General features: G+C 42.9%; 1 protein-coding gene across 1 annotated transcript in view; it reads left to right on the forward strand.

Moving 5' to 3' along the window:
* Positions 1–2,638: 2,638 nt before the first annotated feature.
* The window catches only part of LOC311228269 (sodium-dependent phosphate transport protein 2A-like), a gene marked incomplete at both ends in the record, with an annotated part of 74,807 nt that continues 55,551 nt past the window's right edge, over positions 2,639–21,894 (forward strand). Inside the window, 4 exons of the mRNA XM_084314177.1 lie at positions 2,639–2,702; positions 3,804–3,977; positions 13,044–13,190; positions 15,868–16,011. Of these exons, the coding sequence (XP_084170303.1) occupies positions 2,639–2,702; positions 3,804–3,977; positions 13,044–13,190; positions 15,868–16,011 (529 nt within the window). The remainder of the gene's footprint in view (positions 2,703–3,803; positions 3,978–13,043; positions 13,191–15,867; positions 16,012–21,894) is intronic.

Genomic DNA, 21,894 nt, shown 5'->3' on the forward strand with positions numbered 1-21,894 from the left:
ATTGGGTAATATGCCGACTACTGGCAGTGATGCGACCTATGTTACCACATAACTTTTGTCATCTCTGGTACTATGCAGTGCACTATGCAAAACGGCAAAGAGATAGGTAACGTTCGTTAAGTGCCAAATTACCATCATCATGATACACCCTCACATAATTCACAAAGTGTTCACGTGCGCCACCCATGTGGTAACCTAGAAATACCATAGATTGTGGCTAGGTGGTAACGTATATGTTTTCTATGATCACTATGAATTGAAAATGGGGGACCCTGATGTAAACAAGACAAACGTCTTTCTCTGGTCTGCATCCCCTTAACGAGCCGTACTGTATTGTACCCATTCTGCAATCTGTTAAATAAAGTTTTCATTCATTCATTCATTCATTCACATTACGTTAGTTAGCATCCAAGCTAGCGTGATAACGTTAGTAGTACTAGTTAGCTTACCTGCAATAATGTTGTCATCGTCCTGGACAGATAAGACTTGTTAAATCATAATATATCCACACTTTGTGCTGGTCCTCGGTAAATGTCCCCTTTAGCTGCTCGGCGTCGTCGGATTTTAATACACCATGGTAGCGGTGGTGATGTGGGGGACGCTGATGTAAACAAGACGAAAGTCTTTCTCTGGTCTGCATCCCCTTAACAATTGTATGTATTGAGCTGTACTGTACTGTACCCATTCTGCAATCTGTTAATAAAGTTTTCATTCATTCATTCATTCATGTTTCAGGTGACTTATTATGTTGAACATAGCTTGCGATATGTTTCTCTGATGTCGCGTTCACGTTACGTGGGAAGAAGCGGAAGAACCAGAGGACATCTCGTTGCTACAACTAGGAAGCCTTCACGCATTGACTCGATCAAAACGCCCACATCCATACTTCCGCAATTCGTGACGCGAAGTGGGAGATATCGGGGTCTATAAAAAATCCCATATGTCCTAGTAGGAATTACAACTAGGAGGCTGACGTGAATGGTTTTTCCCAGTCGGAAGCTGATTCTTCCGATTCTTCCCACGTAACGTGAACGCGACATCAGAGAAAAATATCACCTCCGCGCTGCTTGTGAGATTTACGTGGCTACGTCACAGCCAAGGAAAGGGAGCGCTGGATTTGTGCAAAACGCCCTGTTCCTAAACCACACGCTATCAGTCGTACTCGTACCACAGTACTGGCAAAACGGGAGGAGCCTAGAATCAAAACAAACGCACCAGTCCCAGTTGCCGTTACCACCAGTTGTGTTCGATCCAGTCCCACACGCGAACGGCAACTCCATTCAGTCCCGGGCCTGGGCCCGGGGCCGGAGGGGGGGCCCGGGGCCCGGGCCCCCCCTCCCGCCAGACGGTGGGCGGGCCCTAAGGCAGCTGCCTCCCCAGCCGCGCCTATAGCTCCGCCCCTGCCCTGCCCCCTCTCTCTCTCTCTCTCTCTCTCTCTCTCTCTCTCTCTCTCTCTCTCTCTCTCTCTCTCTCTCTCTCTCTCTCTCTCTCTCTCTCACTCTCTCTCACTCTCTCTCTCTCTCTCTCTCTCTCTCTCTCTCTCTCACACACACACACACTTTGAGTCAGAAACAAACAGTATCAAGGAGAGTATCAATAATACACCTGAGTGAATTCTAAAAAGAAATCGTAATTTGAAAAGATAATGTTGCGGTAAAAAGAAATTTGCGTTAAAAGAATTGTGCGTTAACGCGTTAATAACGTGTGTTAACTTTGACAGCCTTAGTAAATGTATGGCTATAACATAACGTAACTTTTTTTCTGTGGTTGGTAAGTACTTTGTTTATGTATAAAAAATAGTGGCGTTAAAAGATGTGTGCGTTAATGCGCTAATAATGCGTTAACTTTGACAGCCTTAGTAAATATATCATGTATGGCTATAACATAACGTAACTTTTTCTGCGGTTGGTAAGTACTTTGTTTAAGTGAGATCAGGCTGTACATAGCAACGCATGAGAGAGACGGCTTCTTCTCCGCAGCTTTCACACAGAGCGACAAACCGGCTTCATGACCAGGTCAGCCGTCTGTATTTTGGTGGTCTACAAAATCCTGGTCTGACCCTTTCACACAGAACAGGAAGCCGGCAATAAGCCATCTTTTTTCTCCTGTGTGAAAGGGGCTAATAGGTGTAGCCGGGCTCGTATTGCCATCTCTGTGTTGTGTTAAAGTTCAACCCCTATTAAGGGATTGCCCCGAGTGAGTCTCAAACCCCCGGGTCTCCCGCACCGCCGGCGACATCGCAGACCACTATAGGTGAATTCACCGTTTGGTAACGTGTCTGCATGCCTTTTATGGGTGGATGAGTTTACTTGCAGTACCGCTACATGCCACAGTCACTTCACAACACTTGAAGTCCATCGTGACTGTGGATATACTCACGGACCTCCATTACATATGCATGAAAAGGGAGGGGGGATAATCACTTCTAATGGCTAATCTTCTATCCGTCAATCTCAGGAGCCGTTGAGAAAACACATTAGCAGTCAGGGTTGTGAGAAGACGGTTTGGCCTCCCTTGATTTCTGAGTGGCACTGGTGGCAGATGGATATTAATTTTCACATTCTTCCACTCTGGCTGATAATGGCTTCCTGTGATGTGAACAACCTCCATCTCTCCACTTGGCAGTCCAACCGCCGCCATGTCCTCTCGACCGCTCACTATCGTGTCTTCGACCGGGGACAAAATGGCCGTCAACTACAACGGTAAATACCTCTTACTGTCCCATTGTCCCAAGCCTACCAAGCTTTGATGAAATTAAAATAAAACATTCCAAACCAATCTCAAACACCAGCTATAAAGGAACACGGCAACATTTTGGGGAATTAGCTTACTGTCTTCTCCAGAGAGAGACAAGAAGATAGATACCAGTTTCCTCTCTGTGCGTTCAGTAGAAAGCTATCTGGCTGCATGTTAGCCTAGCTTAGCACAATGAATGGAAGCGGACATGACCGGTTAGCCTTCGGGGAAAGGTGTTAGTTGGACAATGCCTAGGCTAACCGGTCATATCCATTCAGTGTGCTAAGCTAGGCTAAAGGCCCTCCCATAGTCAGGCGGAATGTACGCGGACCCGACTCCGTGGAGGTCCACACATACTCAAAGCGCACTCAAAGCGGAATTCCAAGCGTGAAGCTCCAATTTTCTAACCGCGCGGACATCCGCGCCGCTCGCTTGGTGTCACACAAAAGGCTGCTCAGCGTTTTGGTTGACACCGATCTGCATTTTATTCTGAACACTCGCTCCGTGCCAAGTGAGAGTAGGGCAGGATCATGATTAAATGGGTAGGATTGGTCCGGTAAAACTTTGGCAGGTAGATGACGCTACATTTTGTTTTTACTATCGCTAAACGTTATCGTTATTTCATCATCTGAAGAAACTTGAGAAGTTTGAATGGCTTTTCTAAATGAAATGTGTAAAACTGCCAGTTTTGTTTAGAAATCTTGGAAACGGAGATAACCTAGACTCTTTATTTTGACATCGGTGGACGACGCCGTGACGGAGAGTGTAAACAGCGCGAAAATGTTTTGGGAAATGTAGTAAACTGGCGCGAGACATGTAGGAAATTGGTACGCGGTCGTACGCTCGACTATGAAAGCTCAAACGACTGCAGACATGTAGCGCGGAGTCCGGTCCGCGTACGTTCCACCCATGTGGGGGCCTTAACCTGCAGCCAGATAGCTTTCTACTGAGCGCACAGAGAGGAAACTGGTATATATCTTCTTGTCTCTCTCTCTGGAGAAGACGGTAAGCTACATTTTTTTTGCCGTGTTCCTTTAAGACAATAGTCTCGCCCTGTGTCATCGCAGGGATGAGGGTCAACGGTCCGCTGCCCTCCCTCCAGCCCAAACACCTCCAGGAGGACGACAGGGAGTCAGGCCTCGGCTCCACGTTGGATCTCATCAGCAGTTTTGAGAGCTACGGCCAACGCCACACCGCTCTGCCCCCAGCCACTGAGGCCAGCAGACCGCCCAGAGAGACAGGTACACCAACCCCCCCTGTCCCCACACTCACTGACACCAGCAGACTGCCCGGAGAAACAGGTACACCAGTCCCCACAGAAGCCAGCAGACTGCCCAGAGAAACAGGTACATCAGGGATGGGTACCTTTCACATTTGAACCGATACCGGTACCGGTACCGGTACCTGTGAATCGATACCGGTACCCAACGGTACCTTTTTTCGGTACTTTAGTCTCAAGAAATTTAATTTACCTACCTCAGTCGTAAAAAAAGAAAATCCAAACTAATTTCGACAGTTTTTGGCTTGTCATTGCTCCGACTGCTTTGTTGTTGAATCAAGTCAAATCCTAGGTAAGCATATATTGTGCGTGTGAACGTTGATATAAAAAAAAAAAAAAAAAAAAAAGTAAAAAAAAAAGGTAAAAAATTAATAAAAACGATTTTTTTAATTTTTTTTTAATTTTTTTTTTCGGTTTCTCACTTGATTCGATACTCGGTAGTACCGACGTGTTTCGGTTCGGTACCTCAAAAGTACCGAATTCGGTACCCATCCCTCCCCACAGAAGCCAGCAGACTGCCCAGAGAAACAGGTATATCAGTCCCCACAGAAGCCAGCAGACTGCCCAGAGAAACAGGTATATCAGTCCCCACTCCCCACTGAAGCCAGCATACTGCCCAGTGAAACAGGTACATCAGTCCCCACAGAAGCCAGCATACTGCCCAGAGAAACAGGTACATCACTCCCCACTGAAGCCAGCATACTGCCCAGAGAAACAGGTACATCACTCCCCACTCAAGCCAGCAGACTGCCCAGAGAAACAGGTACATCAGTCCAAGCCAGCAGACTGCCCAGAGAAACAGGTACATCAGTCCAAGCCAGCAGACTGCCCAGAGAAACAGGTACACCAGTCCCCACTGAAGCCAGCAGACTACCCAGAGAAACAGGTACATCAGTCCAAGCCAGCAGACTGCCCAGAGAAACAGGTACATCAGTCCAAGCCAGCAGACTGCCCAGAGAAACAGGTACATCAGTCCAAGCCAGCAGACTGCCCAGAGAAACAGGTACATCAGTCCAAGCCAGCAGACTGCCCAGAGAAACAGGTACATCACTCCCCACTGAAGCCAGCAGACTACCCAGAGAAACAGGTACATCAGTCCAAGCCAGCAGACTGCCCAGAGAAACAGGTACATCAGTCCAAGCCAGCAGACTGCCCAGAGAAACAGGTACACCAGTCCCCACTGAAGCCAGCAGACTGCCCAGAGAAACAGGTACACCAGTCCCCCGTCATGGTAGGGGTCATTGTAATAATTTGCCATGATACTAGTACAAGTTATAGATCATCCATCATGGTACCGCACGTCTGTACTTAAATAATACCATGGTATAATCCCATTTAAATCACAATACTAATGGTAATATCTTGGTATTTCTTGGTCACTGCCATCATCATAGTGACCACAAATATATACACTGATACTTTTTTTGAAATGCCATGATACTTTTTTGGAAATACAATGATACTTTTTTGGAAATACCATCATACTTTTTCATTCGGGTTAATATATAAATGAGAGAACAAGATGTTCTTTCGTTGGTATGCGAGTGCAGTGCAAGACATCTCCATCTTAAACTAAGGCAACACCACAATTAGTAGCAATCTAATGTAGTAGAGCCCCGGGGGGCGAACATACAAGTGTCAGTGTTACTGATTGGAAATGGCAATGGCGCATGAATGGCGTCAGAAGTCTGAATTTCGGAATTCATTTAGTCAAAATGTCATTGTCAATCTGTGTTGCTATTTCCTATCAGTAATCCTGACACACATTATGTTTGTCAGAGACCCTAGTGCTAAATTAGATTGTTGTTTTGTGTGTCAGCCTTAAAATCATACTTTCTAAAGACAAGTGAAAGAATTCAGGGGAGTGGGGGGCAACTGAACTTATCAAGCCACGCCCTCTTTTCTTGTTCCTCCAATCACAACTGTTGCTTCGTCCATTTACTGAAACCAGTGACAATATCAGCACAATCAGTGTTTTATTTTCAAAATAATCTTGCTTGTTTTTATCATTTGTATTGGAACAAGTGAAACACTCAATTCTGTAAAGAAAATAATTTCTAAGACTCAGGAACAGCACTCAAATAAAAAAATTCAAATATGTTATTTCCTTTTTTTTTATCTACCTTTTTTCTCCCCATCCCAATTTACCTCTCGTGCCAATTCTCCCTCCCCTGTCCTGATTGTTGCTCGCATATGCCCCCCACTGGCCGGTTGTAGGGAGGATAGAAGCCTTGCATCACATGTCCCCTCCGATACATGTGGAGGCAGCCTGTCACATATGTTCACCTGTCAGCGCGGACTCTCATTTTGGCGAGGTGTAACGGGTGGGAGGCTCACACTGCCCCCGCCATTTTCCTGACTTTGCTGTGCAGGCACCCCAACCGACCTGTAGGAGTCGCTGTTCACAACGACCAGACTACCACCCTTCGACTTCCCACCCGCTAACTCTGCCAATTGAGTTAGTATGACGGCCGGGGAAAGCCGGAGGCAACGCCGACAGCCAGATTCGAACCCAGTGTCTCTTGCGTTGGTGACGAGCGCAATGTCCGCTGCGCCACCCAGCCGCCTCCAAATATGTTATTTCCATGGCCTAATGTTTGTGAACATGAGCCACTCTCTCCCAGAAATCAGAGAAGTAAGAATCAAACTTGTGATCGCTTCAAGTGTAAACACTGGAGCTGCTTATTGACAATGAATAGCAGACTTTATGGACAGACAGAACGTTTGTTTTCTTTTTTTATATCCATATGATCTTTATTCTATAGTAGTGGTATCACTTCTGGAACAGAACATGTACCTATGAACTCAGAACATTCCCCTGGGTGTCTCTCAGTGTCATCTATATAACATCTTTCCCAATCCACTGTCTATGGAGCAGCTTCAGACTTTATACATGATGCCCAGTGTTGGGCAAGTTACTCAGAATTAATAATTAGTTACTTATTACTGATTATCCTTTAAAAAGTAATCAAATTGACTTCACTGATTACTTTGTATCAGAGTAATTAGTTACCTTACTAGTTACATTACTCGTTACTTTCGCTTACCCTTCCCCGTCTCCGAAAAAGTAGCTTCTGTTGTTAGCTGTCCAGCTGTCATCTGTGGTAGAAACAAAGTCTACCTCCCTGAGTGTGGCCTTCAAATTAGCTTCCATCACCGCATATGCTCTCTGGAGGTGTAGCCAGCAAACACCTTTCCCTGTTGGCAGCTTGACGTTGTTCTTTATGAAAAGCTAGCAACGTCCTCAATGAGCTTCTTCAGACCTTCTCTCTCACTTGTGTTGTTCAGATTCAGATTCAGATTAAGATTCAGACAACTTTATTGATCCCACATGGGGCAATTCATATTGTAGCTTGCACGAGGAACAAAAACAACTCAACGACAACCCAGCAACAACAACATTCCATGCTATACACAGTGGCGGCCGGTCGGTTTTCGCCACTAGGGGCGCTATACCAAATATTTTGTACAGTACAGTACAGTACCATGCAACACTTGTGATTCGACTCACGCTCACGGCAATGAATCGGCTCTTATGAACGAGTCGCTCAGCTGTTACTACAACAACACACAACCAGTCAAATAAAGTATAGTCTAGACTCTAATTCACAACTTGAAACACAATATATAAATAGAAAAGTTAGAAACAAAACTCGCCCGTCTACAAACACAGGCAGATCTCTCCCTCTCTCCTTCTCTCTCTCACACACAGCGCGACGTGGAATCGATTCGTTACACAATCAGACCTATTATATACCAAGAATAACTTCAGTATGAGTACAGGGCTGTACACATATTTTGCATATTGTTAAACGAGCCAAGGCTAGCTATTAAACTATCGATATGAATCGAAAATCTGGGACCCTGATGTAAACAAGACAAACGTCTTTCTCTGGTCTGCATCCCCTTAACAATTGTGTGTATTGAGCCGTACTGTATTGTACCCATTCTGCAATCTGTTAATAAAGTTCTCATTCATTCAAACATAGACGATCTCTCTGTCTCTCGGATCAATCAAATCAAATAATTAACACATGTATGTTGTCATTTTAAACAACTCACCATTCATTCATTATGCATCAGCAGCATCAGAGAGCATTTTAGTAGTTACATTTTCAACAAGATTGCTGCTATTTAAACACTTCATGGAAACGGGGTAACGTTAACCTTATGTCGACTGTAGTATTGTATGACCTTGACATAACGTTTAAACGTTAACGTTACTCCGTTCCATGCACTTCTAAGTGGCCAGCTAAGCTAACGGAGCTAACAGCTAGCAGTAGCTGTAACGTTAGGCGGCATCAGTAGACAACGTATCATGTATTAAACTAGAGTTAAGATCGCTAATCTACCTTGTTGTTGGCTTGTTGATAAAGTATATCCACTCCATGGCATTGTCCATCCAGCCTGTGTTGATGTCCATCCGGATCTCAGGTTGGTGTGGTCCAAGTAGTTTCAAGTCTTTTTTTTCTTGCATTGTCCGTCTTTCAAACGGTGTTGATTTGATGGATTTAACAGAATTATCCAATTCCATGGTGGTAGCTTTAGCTAACTATAAATCGAAATGAAAATACTCAGTCCTTGAATAAACCGAAGGCGTCTTTTCTTTTTCTCTATTGTGAACTGTAGTAGTGTAGTTGCTGTTGTTGACGAGTAGACTGAACTTGCTGACTTGCTGTGATAAGATACCTCCTCCTGGCGCGAGAAATGCGGCTATGGAAAAAAACTGGCATCGCGTCGGCCAATCAGAGAGCGTCTCCGCGAAATGCGACTATGGAAATTCTTCACGGAAGTTCACTTTTGCTGCCTAGACCGCTTCAAATAGCGCTCGGATTCCAACATAATAGTCATATTTCAACGCACAACGCCGTATGCACTGATTGGCTGTGACGGAGACAGCGATCAAACTGTGACGCGCAGTCAGAGCGCTATCGCTTATTGCCCGGGCGAGAAATACGAAAAAATAAAAAAAAACGTCACTTCCTGCCCATGAAAACGCTGTTTTTTTAATTTAGATAATAACGTTATATTGTGCATTGGAAATACAAACATACTTAAAACGAGTAAATATTATTCATTTTAAACATGTTTATATTATTTATAGGGCTATAAAACAAAAAACAAAAAAGTTTTTTTTTCCTTATTCTCTCATTTAACAGGTGGGTCGGCGCCCATAGCGCCACCAGTGGCGAGCCGCCACTGGCTATACACAGTCCAGTAAAAGTAAAAGTAAAAACAACTAGGTGTAAAAGGCTACTTAAAATGACTACTGTCTGTGTTTTAATAAAAGTCTGATAGCCGAGGGGACAAAATATTTAGCGTAACGATCGGTCCTACTCAACGGAACGTCATAACGGTGGCCAGAAGGCAACAGCGAAAACCGCTGAGACAGAGCGTGGAGGGGTTTATTTGTGATGCTCGTCCCCTTCTTGACCACCTGGTCCGTCCAGAGAGAACATAGGTCTCTCTGTTTCACTCCAATTATTTTGGAGCACACTTTCACAATATTCTGTAGGCTGTTCTTATCTTTAATAGATAGGCCACTGAACCAGCAGATAAAAGAAAAGGTTAAGAGGCTTTCAATAAAATAACCATAAAAAGTGCTCAGGATCTTCACACTAACATTAAAAGAGTTCAGCTTTCTCAGCAGGTAGATCCTCTGCTGACCTTTTTTTGACAATGGACTCTGTATTTAAGTTGAACTTCAGTTTACAATCAAACACAGTTAACCAGGTATTTGTAAGATTCAACAATCTGGACGTCCTCGTCGTGAATTACACTAGCTACACTGGCTTGATGATCGGAGTTGTGTCTGAAGTCAATTATCATGTCCTTAGTCTTAGAGACATTGAGGTCCAAGTAATTCTCATCACACCATTTCACAAAGTCGTGAAGTACAGGTCCATGATCAGTCTCGGAGCGCTGCAGTAGGGATACAAGGACAGTGTCATCTGAAAACTTAACCAGATGCCTGTGGTCATGAAGCGATCTGCAGCTGTCCGTATACATAATAAATAAGAGGGGAGACAACACGCAGCCTTGGGGTGAGCCAGTGTTAGAAATAGACATGTTGGACATCTGTCCATTGACAAAGACCTGCTGGACCATCTCAGTGAGGGCATTTAGAATCAGCATGAGAAGCTGGTGTGGGAGAGATTAAAATAAGAGTCAAGCCTCTCAATTAAATTGTGGGGCTGCATTTTGTTAAAAGCAAAAGAGAGATCTGCAAGTAAAAGTCTTGCATGAGCTCCAGGTGTTTCTAGGTGTTTGTACACAGTATCCAAGATGAAGAGCATAGCGTCCTCCACCCCTTTACCTGGCTGATATGCGAATTGAAGGGGATCTAATTTACCCTCTATAAAAGACATAGTAGTGTTTTTTAGAAACTTCTCAAAAACATTCATTGCTAATGAGGTAAGCGCCACTGGTCTGAAGTCCTTCAGTTCTTGTTTGCCCTGATCTTAGATCCAGTTTATGTTGTTTTGTTTACATCCATCACTGGCCGCTGGTAGAGGCTTCCCTGTCAGCGCAAGTTTTTTATGCATCAAGTTTCACATTATCGTGCTGCCATGTCAGATGCTTCATCAAATTAGATTTTGTATTTTTCACCGTTGCAAAGTCTTTGCTCCCCCCACATAGTTTATAATGGACATCTATTGAACGTGTAGCGTGTATAAACGGAATCTAGCATTATAGGAGGACAAAAACATTCTGGCAACGATGTAATGCAGTATAAATAGTAATTATTTCCAAATAATTACTATTTTGGAAATTGTAAAGTCTTACTATACTTATTACTGGGAAAGTAATACAATTTCAGTAATGCATTACTACTGCCCAACACTGTTGATGACATCAGGAGTCTGATGACTGAATTTGGTCGTTAAAGAAACCAGGACGCCTATCGTAAAGAGCCCTGACGTTCCTGGCCAAATTCGCAATCAGTTCTCTGACATCAAGGCCACCTAAACATCCCTCCCTCTTAATTACCTGATATCAATCCCTGTCTCCTGAGCCGTTCAGCCATTGTGTAGTGTGATGTGTGCCTGGTGCCAGTGTATATGGTAGCCATTGAGCCTGCGTAGCCCAAGGTTGGGTGCTACCAGTGGTGGTGAAGGAGGCAATTTCCCTAACCCTACTGTACGTTGTAAAGCACTTTGAGTATGAGAAAAGCTCTATATAAATGTAATGAATTATTATTATTATTAGAAGTTTGAGTTTTAACACTCATTTTTGGATTTGTGGGGAACGTTTTCTTTTACTGTCTTAGACCAGAATTGTGCAATTGGGCATAGTTCCCCTATAAAGGTTTTCCTTTGCAGTGTATGTGGGCTTTATCTCTGGGTAAGGATGAAAGCCCACCCAGTCGACTTAAGAGTAGTGGACAACAAAAATTAAATCACCCCGTCTGTCTTTGATTCTTTGTTGGGGGAATTGTTCCATTTGTCTGCTCTCTTCACGTGATTGTATTTTCAGATTTTCTCTTTCATCCAGAGCACAGGAAGAGTGCGCTTGAGACTGTGAGAGTGTGATGAGCTAGCCTGGGGAAGAAAATACCATGTTGGTGTCTGGGCCATAGTGATCCTCCACAACTGTAGATACACAGATGCACAGGCACTCGTTACTATTACCATTACTACTGTGGAAGTGTGGTTCTAAATGAGGAGGAAACAAAGACATCAATGTTACATTATTTAGTCTATGCTATTTATATAATTAACTTAAACCTCACGAGTGGGACTAACAAACTTACTATATTACAGGGATACACAGGTACTAAATACTATAATCTACAACATAAATTATACTCAATAGGCTAGGTTATCACTATAAAACATACTGATAAATTGCTTCATAAACAGCTGCTAGAATTATAACATTACTATATAAATCACCAACAATAACTAAACATCTTCATAATACACATATTTAGCACTTACTTGTGGTCATGGACACAAACTTAAGAAATCAACTGAATTAGAAACTGACTGACACCACTGACATGTCCAGGCATGTTCTCATTATGAAGCTGTTCTCTACAAAAAGGGGCGTTGCCTAGTAATGAGTTAGATCTCACTGTCCTTATGTCTACATATTCCTTGAGCCTTTTGCACAACTATGCTGGGGAGCGTATCTATGTTCCCCGGGTCCTATGTTCCCCGCTCCCGATAAAAAGGGTCCTATATGTTCCCCGGGTGCCATCTACACCCTCACACAGCTCTGTCGCTAGTGTTCTTTTAGGAATAGAAGTTTAACGTTTGACCCCCACACACACGCAATCAATAGCCTACCACCTAGCCAACAATATTATTACTATACTATACTTATACTACTACCTATCATGCTAATATGTTTACTATGCTACTATACTTATACTACTACCTGTCATGCTAATATGTTTACTATGCTACTATACTTATACTACTACCTATCATGCTAATGTCTATACTACTATGCTACTATCCTTATGCTAATATGTCTGTACTACTATGCTACTATACTTATACTACTACCTATCATGCTAATACCACTGATCCTTAGCTGCCAGAGTTGTCCCCTTCCTGCTGATTTGTTGTTCACAATTTGTAAGTCTTTTTGGAAAAACGCGTCAGCTAACTGTAACATGTTTAAATGTAAACCACTTTTCCATTCCACATTTAGGGACAATTGTAAAAATAAATAGTTCCTATAGTTGCTGCCTTCCAGTGTTGTTCCCTGCCTGTTAGACAGTGAAGCAGCTGATTGACTGGCACTCACTCACTCACTCACTCACTCACTCACTTACTCACTCACTCACTCACTCACTCACTCACTCACTCACTCACTCACTGACTCACACTCACTCACTCACTCACACATTCACTCACTCACTCACTCACTCACTCACTCACTCACTCACTCACTCTCACTCACTCACTCACTCACTCACTCACTCACTCACTCACTCACTCACTCACTCACTCACTCACTCACTCACTCACTCTCACTCACTCACTCACTCACTCACTCTCTGTCCTCGTCTGGGTAGATGGCACTTCACAGCCCTCCGCGAGGAAGCCGCGCAAGATCAACGGGTTCTTCGTGAACTTCACCAAGATCCCCCTCCTCTTCCTCCTCCTCTTCTTTTTCATCTGTTCGTTGGACATTCTGAGCTCGGCTTTCCAGCTGGTGGGGGGTAAGTGAGCACCGTTCGGGGATGGATGGATGGGGGTGGTGGTGGGGGGGGGGGGGGGTGGAGTAGCTAATAATAACTCCCCAAGTTAATGGATGACTCACATTGGGTGACTCACTCACTGAATAACAGGATAGTTAGTGTCCACGCGGCCGCAGCGTACGATGATCTACATGCAAAGCGGCAGCTGCTGACCCGATCGACGCCGAGCCCTCCTACTGAAGCGGAAGTCGTTCTGCCTGGTGTCACAGGCCGCCACTTACCGCCAGGAGACATCTGCACACTGCAGCGTGACAAACTCTAAACCCCACTTTATCAAACCGGAGCATGGTTTTAATAAAGCGGACTAGAGTGTTTGACACAAGCGAGCAGGCGTCTTTTCAAGTTTCAAGTTTGTTTATTATATGTCACTCACAACAAAATACAGAATACTTTATGATGAAATGCTTATTTCTGTATGAGCCCCTGAGAGTGTGCTACATACAGTAAAGACTAAGTAAGTTAAAAAAAAGTAATTAAGAAGTAAGTAAAAGTAAGTAAAGTCAATATTATTAAACTTAATACCCTTCAAACATGCTCATTCATATTCAAGTTAATTAACAATAGGCAAGATCTTCCTGATACCTTCAATAGTTTCTTCATCTTTTCATCAGAATTTCACTCATATCCAACAAACCATAGCAATAAACTCCACTTACCTTTCTGTCTGACAACTAGTCATCAATTCAACATTAGCTTTAGAGGTCCTGAACTCTGGAACACTCTAAATTCATCATTGAGGTCAACAACCTCCTTATCCATATTCAAAAAACAATTAAAATCTAATTTAATTTCATCATAAATCACTGTCACAGTTACTCCTGTGTCATCAGTGTTAATACATCTACTGTTAGTATGACTGCTTGTTTCCTTTTCCTCATTATATACCGTTAATATGTTATTCTCCTCTTTCTTTGCCCTCTTGTACTAAAAAAAAGAAAATAAGATTGTTCTTGTTACTGACTCGTGTAAATCTTCCATGTTTTCGCTATAGTGTCTGCCTTATGTCTCTGATCCTGTTTTGTAGTTTATTTTGTAGACCATGTTTACATGTAATTCGTTCATATTGTTTATGAAGAATGTGATGGGAGTGGAACTTTGTACAAGCCCTTTGGGCTTCGTTCCCTCCTAGAACTTTTTTTTTTTATTTATTTTTATAATAATGTGCTAAATAAATAAACTAAACTAAACTAAACTACATATACAATATACAATACAGAGTAAAATGAGTAACAGTGAGGTACAATGCAGAAATGAGATGAGGTACAAAACTTAGGGTAGGGTGCAAATGAGGTATGAATGTAGTGCAAATCTCTTTAATAAATAATAGATACATATAAAGTGTGTTAAAGTGTCTAAAGTGAGTAAAGTGAGTGGTAAGGTGAGTGTTTGTTTAAAGTGAGTGTGTACATGTGGATGTGTGTGTAGATGATGGGTTGTTACTAGGGCTGTCAAAATGAATGCTTTAACTCTGGAGATTAATTAAAATGTATTAAAGCATTAAAATAAATTAATCTAGATTAATCTATGGAGTGAGAAATCTTCAATTTTAGCGCCGCAGATATAAGAAAGAGGTCTAGCTGAGTCAATGTTGATGGTTTTGTTGAACATTTGTATTTCACAGGAGAGAAACTGTATTCAAAGAAAGTCTTTGAATCTAAATATACTTTCTTTGTGTTGATTTTACATTAATTCCATGATTTTACTCAAGTAAATATCTGTTACAAGCTTCGGTCTTAAATAGAAAAATACGATTTTTAATCTAGATTAATCTAGATTATTTACAGAAAATCGTGAGATTAATTCTTTTAAATTTTTTATCTATTGACAGCACTTACATAGTCATTGTCATTGAGCATTGAGCATCCTGATGTCTTCCCCTTGAGACTCTTGTTACTATAGGGTCTTGAACCCTCACTAGGATCTTTAGCTAGCTCTTGAAATCACACGTGCAAGGAGGCTAGATACATCTTTGCTCTGCCTACCGTGGTGGGTGCATCCAAAACAAAGTTCACCAATCACTTTAAATTGTTATTATATTTCATGAACACCAGGTGGCTGGAGGGTGGAGTCGATACCTTTCCCACCCGCCAGCCAAAATTAGAAGAAGATATGTCTTTATTTGTCATGCAGCAACACATGCACCGGGCGACAGTGGCCCGGGCACCGTGTCGATGTGTCCTTGAGCAAGACACTTAAGCCCTAACTGCTCCCGATGAGCAGGTTGGCACCTTGCATGGTTGCCTCTGCCATCGGTGTGTGAATGTGTGATGAATGAGTAAAATGTGAGGAACAAATTGTAAAGCGCTTTGGATAAAAGCGCCATATAAATGCACCATTTACCATTTAAGAAGAAGTCTTTATTTGTCATGCAGCAACACACACATGTAAGATGTAAGATCATTATCTGAAATGAAAAAAAAAAATCTAACCCTAACTTACCTTACTGTCATGCACTTGTCCTAATAGACTAACCTACACTGTAGCACTCAACACTTTGATGAACATTGTTACTCAGCTGATAGAGTTGTGCCCTTCCTGATGACTTGTCGTACAGAACTTGTAAGTCACTTTGGATAAAAGCGTCAGCTAAATGACTAAATGTAAATGTAAATGTGTGTGTGTGTGTGTGTGTGACCAGGGAAGGTAGCGGGGGACATCTTCCAGGACAATGCGGTGCTCTCCAACCCAGTGTCGGGTCTGGTGGTGGGCATCCTGGTGACGGTCCTGGTCCAGAGCTCCTCCACCTCCACCTCCATCATCGTCAGCCTGGTGGCCTCTGGACGTGAGTAGCCATGACACGGGTTGTGTGTGAGCTTACTTTGAATATGTACATTTTATGATTATTTATTATTATTAGGGCTGTCAGTTTATCGCGGTAATTAGATTAATTAATTACACAGCAAATTATCGCGTTATGAAAATTAACTAAACATTTATACAAATTTAAATAATAATAATAATAATATATATTTTTTCAAATATCATCCATTCCATAAGAACGTAGAATAAACATTTAAAAAAATCTTTTTTTATATGGCCCATTTACATCTTCTTTGTATCTGATTCTAGGGACATCTATGGATCTCAGGGAATGTATTCCCAGTGTCAGAAATACTGTGTCTGTTACTAGGAGTAAATTGTAATGAACCAAATGAGAATATCAATTCAATTCTTTTTTTTCTTTACTTTTTTGACTGTGAATAACACCATGCTAAAATTGACCAGACCTGAAAAATCTAAGCAAATTAATAAAGGGAAGATGATTAAACAGAAGGTTTTGTAGATACAGTACTGAATTCTGCCATCCGGACACATGCAATTTGAAATATGATTATAGAATACAAAATATCAGGCCTAAAATGGTTATGCGATTAAAATGTGAGTAATTAGATTAATTAATTACAAATCCTGTAATTAGATTCACTTTTTTAATCGCCTGACAGCAATAATAATAATTTTTTTTTCTTTGAAGTCCACACAAGTGTGTTTTTGATTGATCTGTAAACAAAGCCCGAAAATAAACTATTCATCATCATCATCATCATCATCATCATCATCATCATCATCATCATCATCATCATCAAGTCACATGACACGGGTCCTATTGGACATGGATCAGTGTGAAGTAACCATTGGAAATGAACATAATGATGTTACTGTTTAATCAAGCTAAATAACAGTGTTTCAATATTAAGGATGTTTACAAGATTTATATGACCTTATAGCCTATACTCTATATATGTATTTTAGCACTGCACCTCAGTATCACACGTTTTAACACTGCACCTCAGTATCACATGATTTAACACTGCACCTCATTATCACACGTTTTAACACCGCACCTCATCACCACAACACATTGTATAGAGAGATACAGCGGGTCCGCATGACAACCGTGATTACACTCATCATTAGTAGTCCAGGCCAGGGGCCGGGGGCAACACTTGCTAAACTTGAGTGAAACTTTGTGAAAACTTTCTGTTTTAGTCCATCTTTGGCACATGGCCCCCGGTCTGTTCCGCGAACACATTTTCAGAGTGGAATTAAATAACCAGAACTTATACCAAGTCGCCCTCTCTCCCTCAGAGTGTGTGAGGATAGCGCTCTGTTTCCCGCAGCAATATCATAATGAATGGTTCCTAATTGATATGTGATTCGAGAGCATCATTTTTTTCCCCATACAGTTAAATATTCATACTGGTTTAAATGAACAGTGGGAAAGTATTTCCAATTTTCTTTTTGTGTGAAAGGTTAATTAAAGGTCGGTCCCGAATAGAAGACCGTTCCACATATAGGCCGGTTTTGTTCAATGATTGAAGCAAATAAAAGCGAATAATTAAAGTTTTACAGTATGTCAATATACTGCATTGTTATTGGCTGCGTAGGCCTACTCGTATACTTAAACATATGACAAAAAGCCCTGTCAAAATGTAATTTTTGATGTGTCTAGAGAGGAATACACCAGACATATCTTTCTTTCAACATGTTTTGGCACAATTCGGCTTTCCATAATGCACATGCGTGTGTGTGTGTGTGTGTGCATCTGTGTGTGTGTGCATCTGTGCATCTGTGTGTGTGTGTGTGTGTGTGTGTGTGTGTGTGTGTGTGTGTGTGTGTGTGTGTGTGTACAGGCAAGGGTTATAAACAGTATAAATGCAGTCAGATGTCTTTTATTGACATTATGCGCTCAATTGACAACCAGGATGGGGCACACAGCAACATTAGGCGGATGCACAATAACATGTACTGTGCGTGTGCGTCTGTGTGCGTCTGTGTGTGTGTGTGTGTCTGTGTGTGTCTGTGTGTGTGTGTGTGTGTGTGTGTGTGTGTGTCTGTGTGTGTGTGTGTGTGTGTGTGTGTGTGTGTGTGTGTGTGTGTGTGTGTGTGTGTGTGTGTGTGTGTGTGTGTGTGTGTGTGTGTGTGTGCGTGCGCGCGCGCGGACGCTTGAGATCAAACCTCTGACCCTGATGTCCTGTCTTGTCTGGTCTGCTCTTCCATCTATGTGCATATATGTGATGTTGCGAGTGCACGTGCGCTCGTATGGATGCACACGTGTATGGGGGATCAAACAGGTGGTTCTACAGTATGTGATGTACACGCGTGTGTCTGTGTCTGTCTCGTGTGGGATCTGTTCTACAGTATGTGATGTGCACGCATGTGTCTGTCTCATCTGCGATCTGTTCTACAGTATGCGATGTACACACGTGTGTCTGTCTGATCTGGGATCTGTTCTACAGTATGCGATGTACACGCGTGTGTCTGCGTCTGTCTCATCGAGGTTCTGCCTCTGTGTGTCTGTCTCGTCTGCGATCTGTTCTACAGTATGGGATGTCTCTGTGTGCAGGAGTGGGCGTCTGCGGCCCCATCTGTCGCTCTGTCTCTTCTAATTATCCTGTGAAGAGAAAGAGATATGAGATATATATATAAAGAGGGGGGGGGGGGGCGGGGCGGTCGAGAGAGAGAGAGACGGCGGAGAGACAGAGAGACGACAACAAAAGAACAAAGAAGCACAATGAGAAACAAGTGAGATTTCAAAGAACCCTGCGGAGTGGGAGGAGAGAACAAAGAGAGGCATCCTCTCTCTCTCTCAGCGTCTCAGCCTCATTATGCTGCGTATGGCGTATGAGACAGGCAGGTTATGAACTGTACGCTGTTAATGGGTGAGCCTCTTTGAGTGTGTGTGTGTGTGTGTGTGGTGTGTCTGTGTGTGTGTCTGTCTATCTGTATGTGTGTGTCAGTGTGTGTGTACTGTGTGGGCATGTGTGAGTGTAAATATCTGTGTGTTGTATGTGTGTGTGTGTGTGTGAGTGTGTGTGTGTCTGTTTATCTGTATGTGTGTGTATGTATGGTCTGTCAGTGTGTGTGTTTGTGTGTGTGAACATGTGTGAGTGTAATATCTGTGTGTGTGTGTGCGCGTGTGGGTGTGTGTGTCTGTTTATCTGTATGTGTGTGTATGTATGGTGTGTCAGTGTGTGTGTTTGTGTCTGGGCGTGTGTGAGTGTAAATATCGGTGTGTGTGTGTGTGTGTGTGTGTGTGTGTGTGTGTGTGTGTGTGTGTGTGTGTGTGTGTGTGTGTGTGTGTGTGTGTGTGTGTGTGTGTGTGTGTGTATCAGTATGCAGGTCCTACCTCTCTAGCGGTGACAGCTCAGCAGAATTATGGCTAATCACCTCTGTCAGTCTGCATGAAGCTCAATCTCTTCTAATCTATTGTAATGTGTGTGTCAGAGAGAGAGAGAGAGAGAGAGAGAGAGAGAGAGAGGGAGAGAGAGAGAGGTGAGAGAGAGAGAGAGAGAGAGAGAGAGAGAGAGAGAGAGAGAGAGAGAGAGAGAGAGACACTGCTCCTCAGTGGGGGTCCTTGAGAGGTTTCCTGGGGTTTCAGAAAATTGGGAATTAAATGCTTCATTTCACATTTTCATTCCTGTGATGTTTTGTCAATGACAACATATATATTGTATATGTGACTATTATGATCAGAGGTTTCATTTGTTGTTTGTCTAAAATAAGAAATGTATGACATATTATGACGTATATATTGCCAGCTTGTGTTGATTGATTGATTGATTGAAAAGTTTATTAACAGATTGCAGAATGGGTACAGTACAGTACAGCTCAATACATACAATTGTTAAGGGGATGCAGACCAGAGAAAGACTTTCGTCTTGTTTACATCAGGGTCCCCCATTTTCAATTCATCATAACATATATGACATACATGACATACAGATAGACAGTACTGCTACATCTATACATTTATGACATATCAGATTTGCAAATACAGTACTGTTTGTGATACAAAAGTGTCCAGAAAAAGAGTGTATATACATTTGACGTAGAAACTGTACATTGGAGGAGGTTGGGTGGGTGGGGTGGGGTGGGGTTGGGTGGGTGGGGGCTGTACATTGGAGGTGGGGGGGGGGGGGGGGGGTTGGGTAGGGGACACACACACATTTTTCACTGTACATTGGAATACTGACAAAGCCTTACTTGGTCATTTACTGTACAACTAGGTTAGGACATTTGTAGGGGCCAGTTTCGAGTGTGTACTGTTTACTGTATTTTCTTCATTATTTATTTCCTATATTTATATTTTACATGTACATAATATAACCGATAGGGCATACAGAGCCTCATCGGCACCTTTCTTTACACACCCTTTCCCCCCCCTCATATTTCTATAGTCATTATATATATAGTTAATTATATTGTTTACACTGTTTCTCATAGTTCTATATTCAGATATGATTTTATTGCCTATATATGTATGTATTTCTACTATTACCCTGCCCATACCTGTACATTTACATTTACATTTACATTTAGTCATTTAGCTGACGCTTTTATCCAAAGCGACTTACAAGTTCTGTACGACAAGCCATCAGGAAGGGCACAACTCTATCAGCTGAGCAACAATGTTCATCAAAGTGTTGAGTGCTACAGTGTAGGTTAGTTTATTAGGACAAGTGCATGACGTAAGGTTAGTTAGGGTTAGATTTTTTTTTTTTATAGTTTTTTTTTTATAATTCAGATAATGGTTGAAGAAGTGCGTCTTTAGTCGACAGCGAAAGATTGGACGTGATTCGGCTGTCCTAACTGGGGTGGGTAGTTCATTCCACCATTGTGGGGCAAGGACTGAGAATAGGCGACTTCTCTTTGATGACCCTCCCGGAGCTTGGATAGGAGTAGGTCTGAGGCGGCCAGAAGATGCAGAGCGTAGGGGTCTTGAGGGTGTGTAGTTAGAGACCATTGACCGGAGGTAGGCGGGAGCGGTTCCCTTTTCCGCACGGTATGCTAGGTCGAGGGCCTTGAAGCGGATTCGTGCAGCAATGGGGAGCCAGTGCAGGTCCCTAAGAAGTGGGGTGACATGGGCCGACTTCGGTAGGTTTGAGATCAGGCGGGCCGCTGCGTTCTGAATGAGTTGAAGAGGCTTAGTGGCAGTGGCCGGGAGGCCAGCGAGCAGTGCATTGCAGTAGTCGAGGCGGGAGATGACTGTTGATTGGACGAGGAGTTGGGTGGCTTCTTTTGTCAGGAAGGGGCGGATCCTTCTGACGTTGCTCAGGAGGAATCGGCAGGTTCTGGTCGTCGCTGCGATGTGAGCAGAGAAGTTCAACTGGTCGTCGAGGACAACACCAAGGTTCTTGGCGGTCGGGGACGCAGTCACAGCTGCATTCTCGACTGTGATTGAAAGGTCGGTTAGGGGGGAGGATTTGGCCGGCAGGTGGAGCAATTCTGTTTTGCTTAGGTTCAGTTTGAGGTGGTTGGACGTCATCCAGGCGGAGATGTCGGACAGACAGGCCGAGATCCGCTCAGAGACGTGGATATCTGAGGGAGGGAAGGAGAGGAAGAGTTGAGTATCGTCGGCATAACAATGGTAGGAGAAGCCATGAGACTTCTGTACCCCCCCCCCCCCCCCCCCACGCTGCTATGACACCCGATTTTGCCAAGGGAATCAATAAAGGAATATCTTAATCTTATCTTATCTTATCTTCAATCTTCTCAGATCAGGGTCCCCGAGACAATCAAATGGGGGTCTGTGGCATAATGTACAACAATTCAGGGGTCATTAAAAAGGTTGATCTAGGAGGTTAAATCCCATGATGCATGCTCCTCTTCAGTAATCCCCTTGGGGAAATTGGAGGGGTAGTAGTGGGTGGCAGGATTCAATCAG

This window comes from Notolepis coatsorum (assembly GCF_963971535.1).
Source record: "Notolepis coatsorum genome assembly, chromosome: 5".
Lineage (NCBI taxonomy): Eukaryota > Metazoa > Chordata > Actinopteri > Aulopiformes > Paralepididae > Notolepis > Notolepis coatsorum.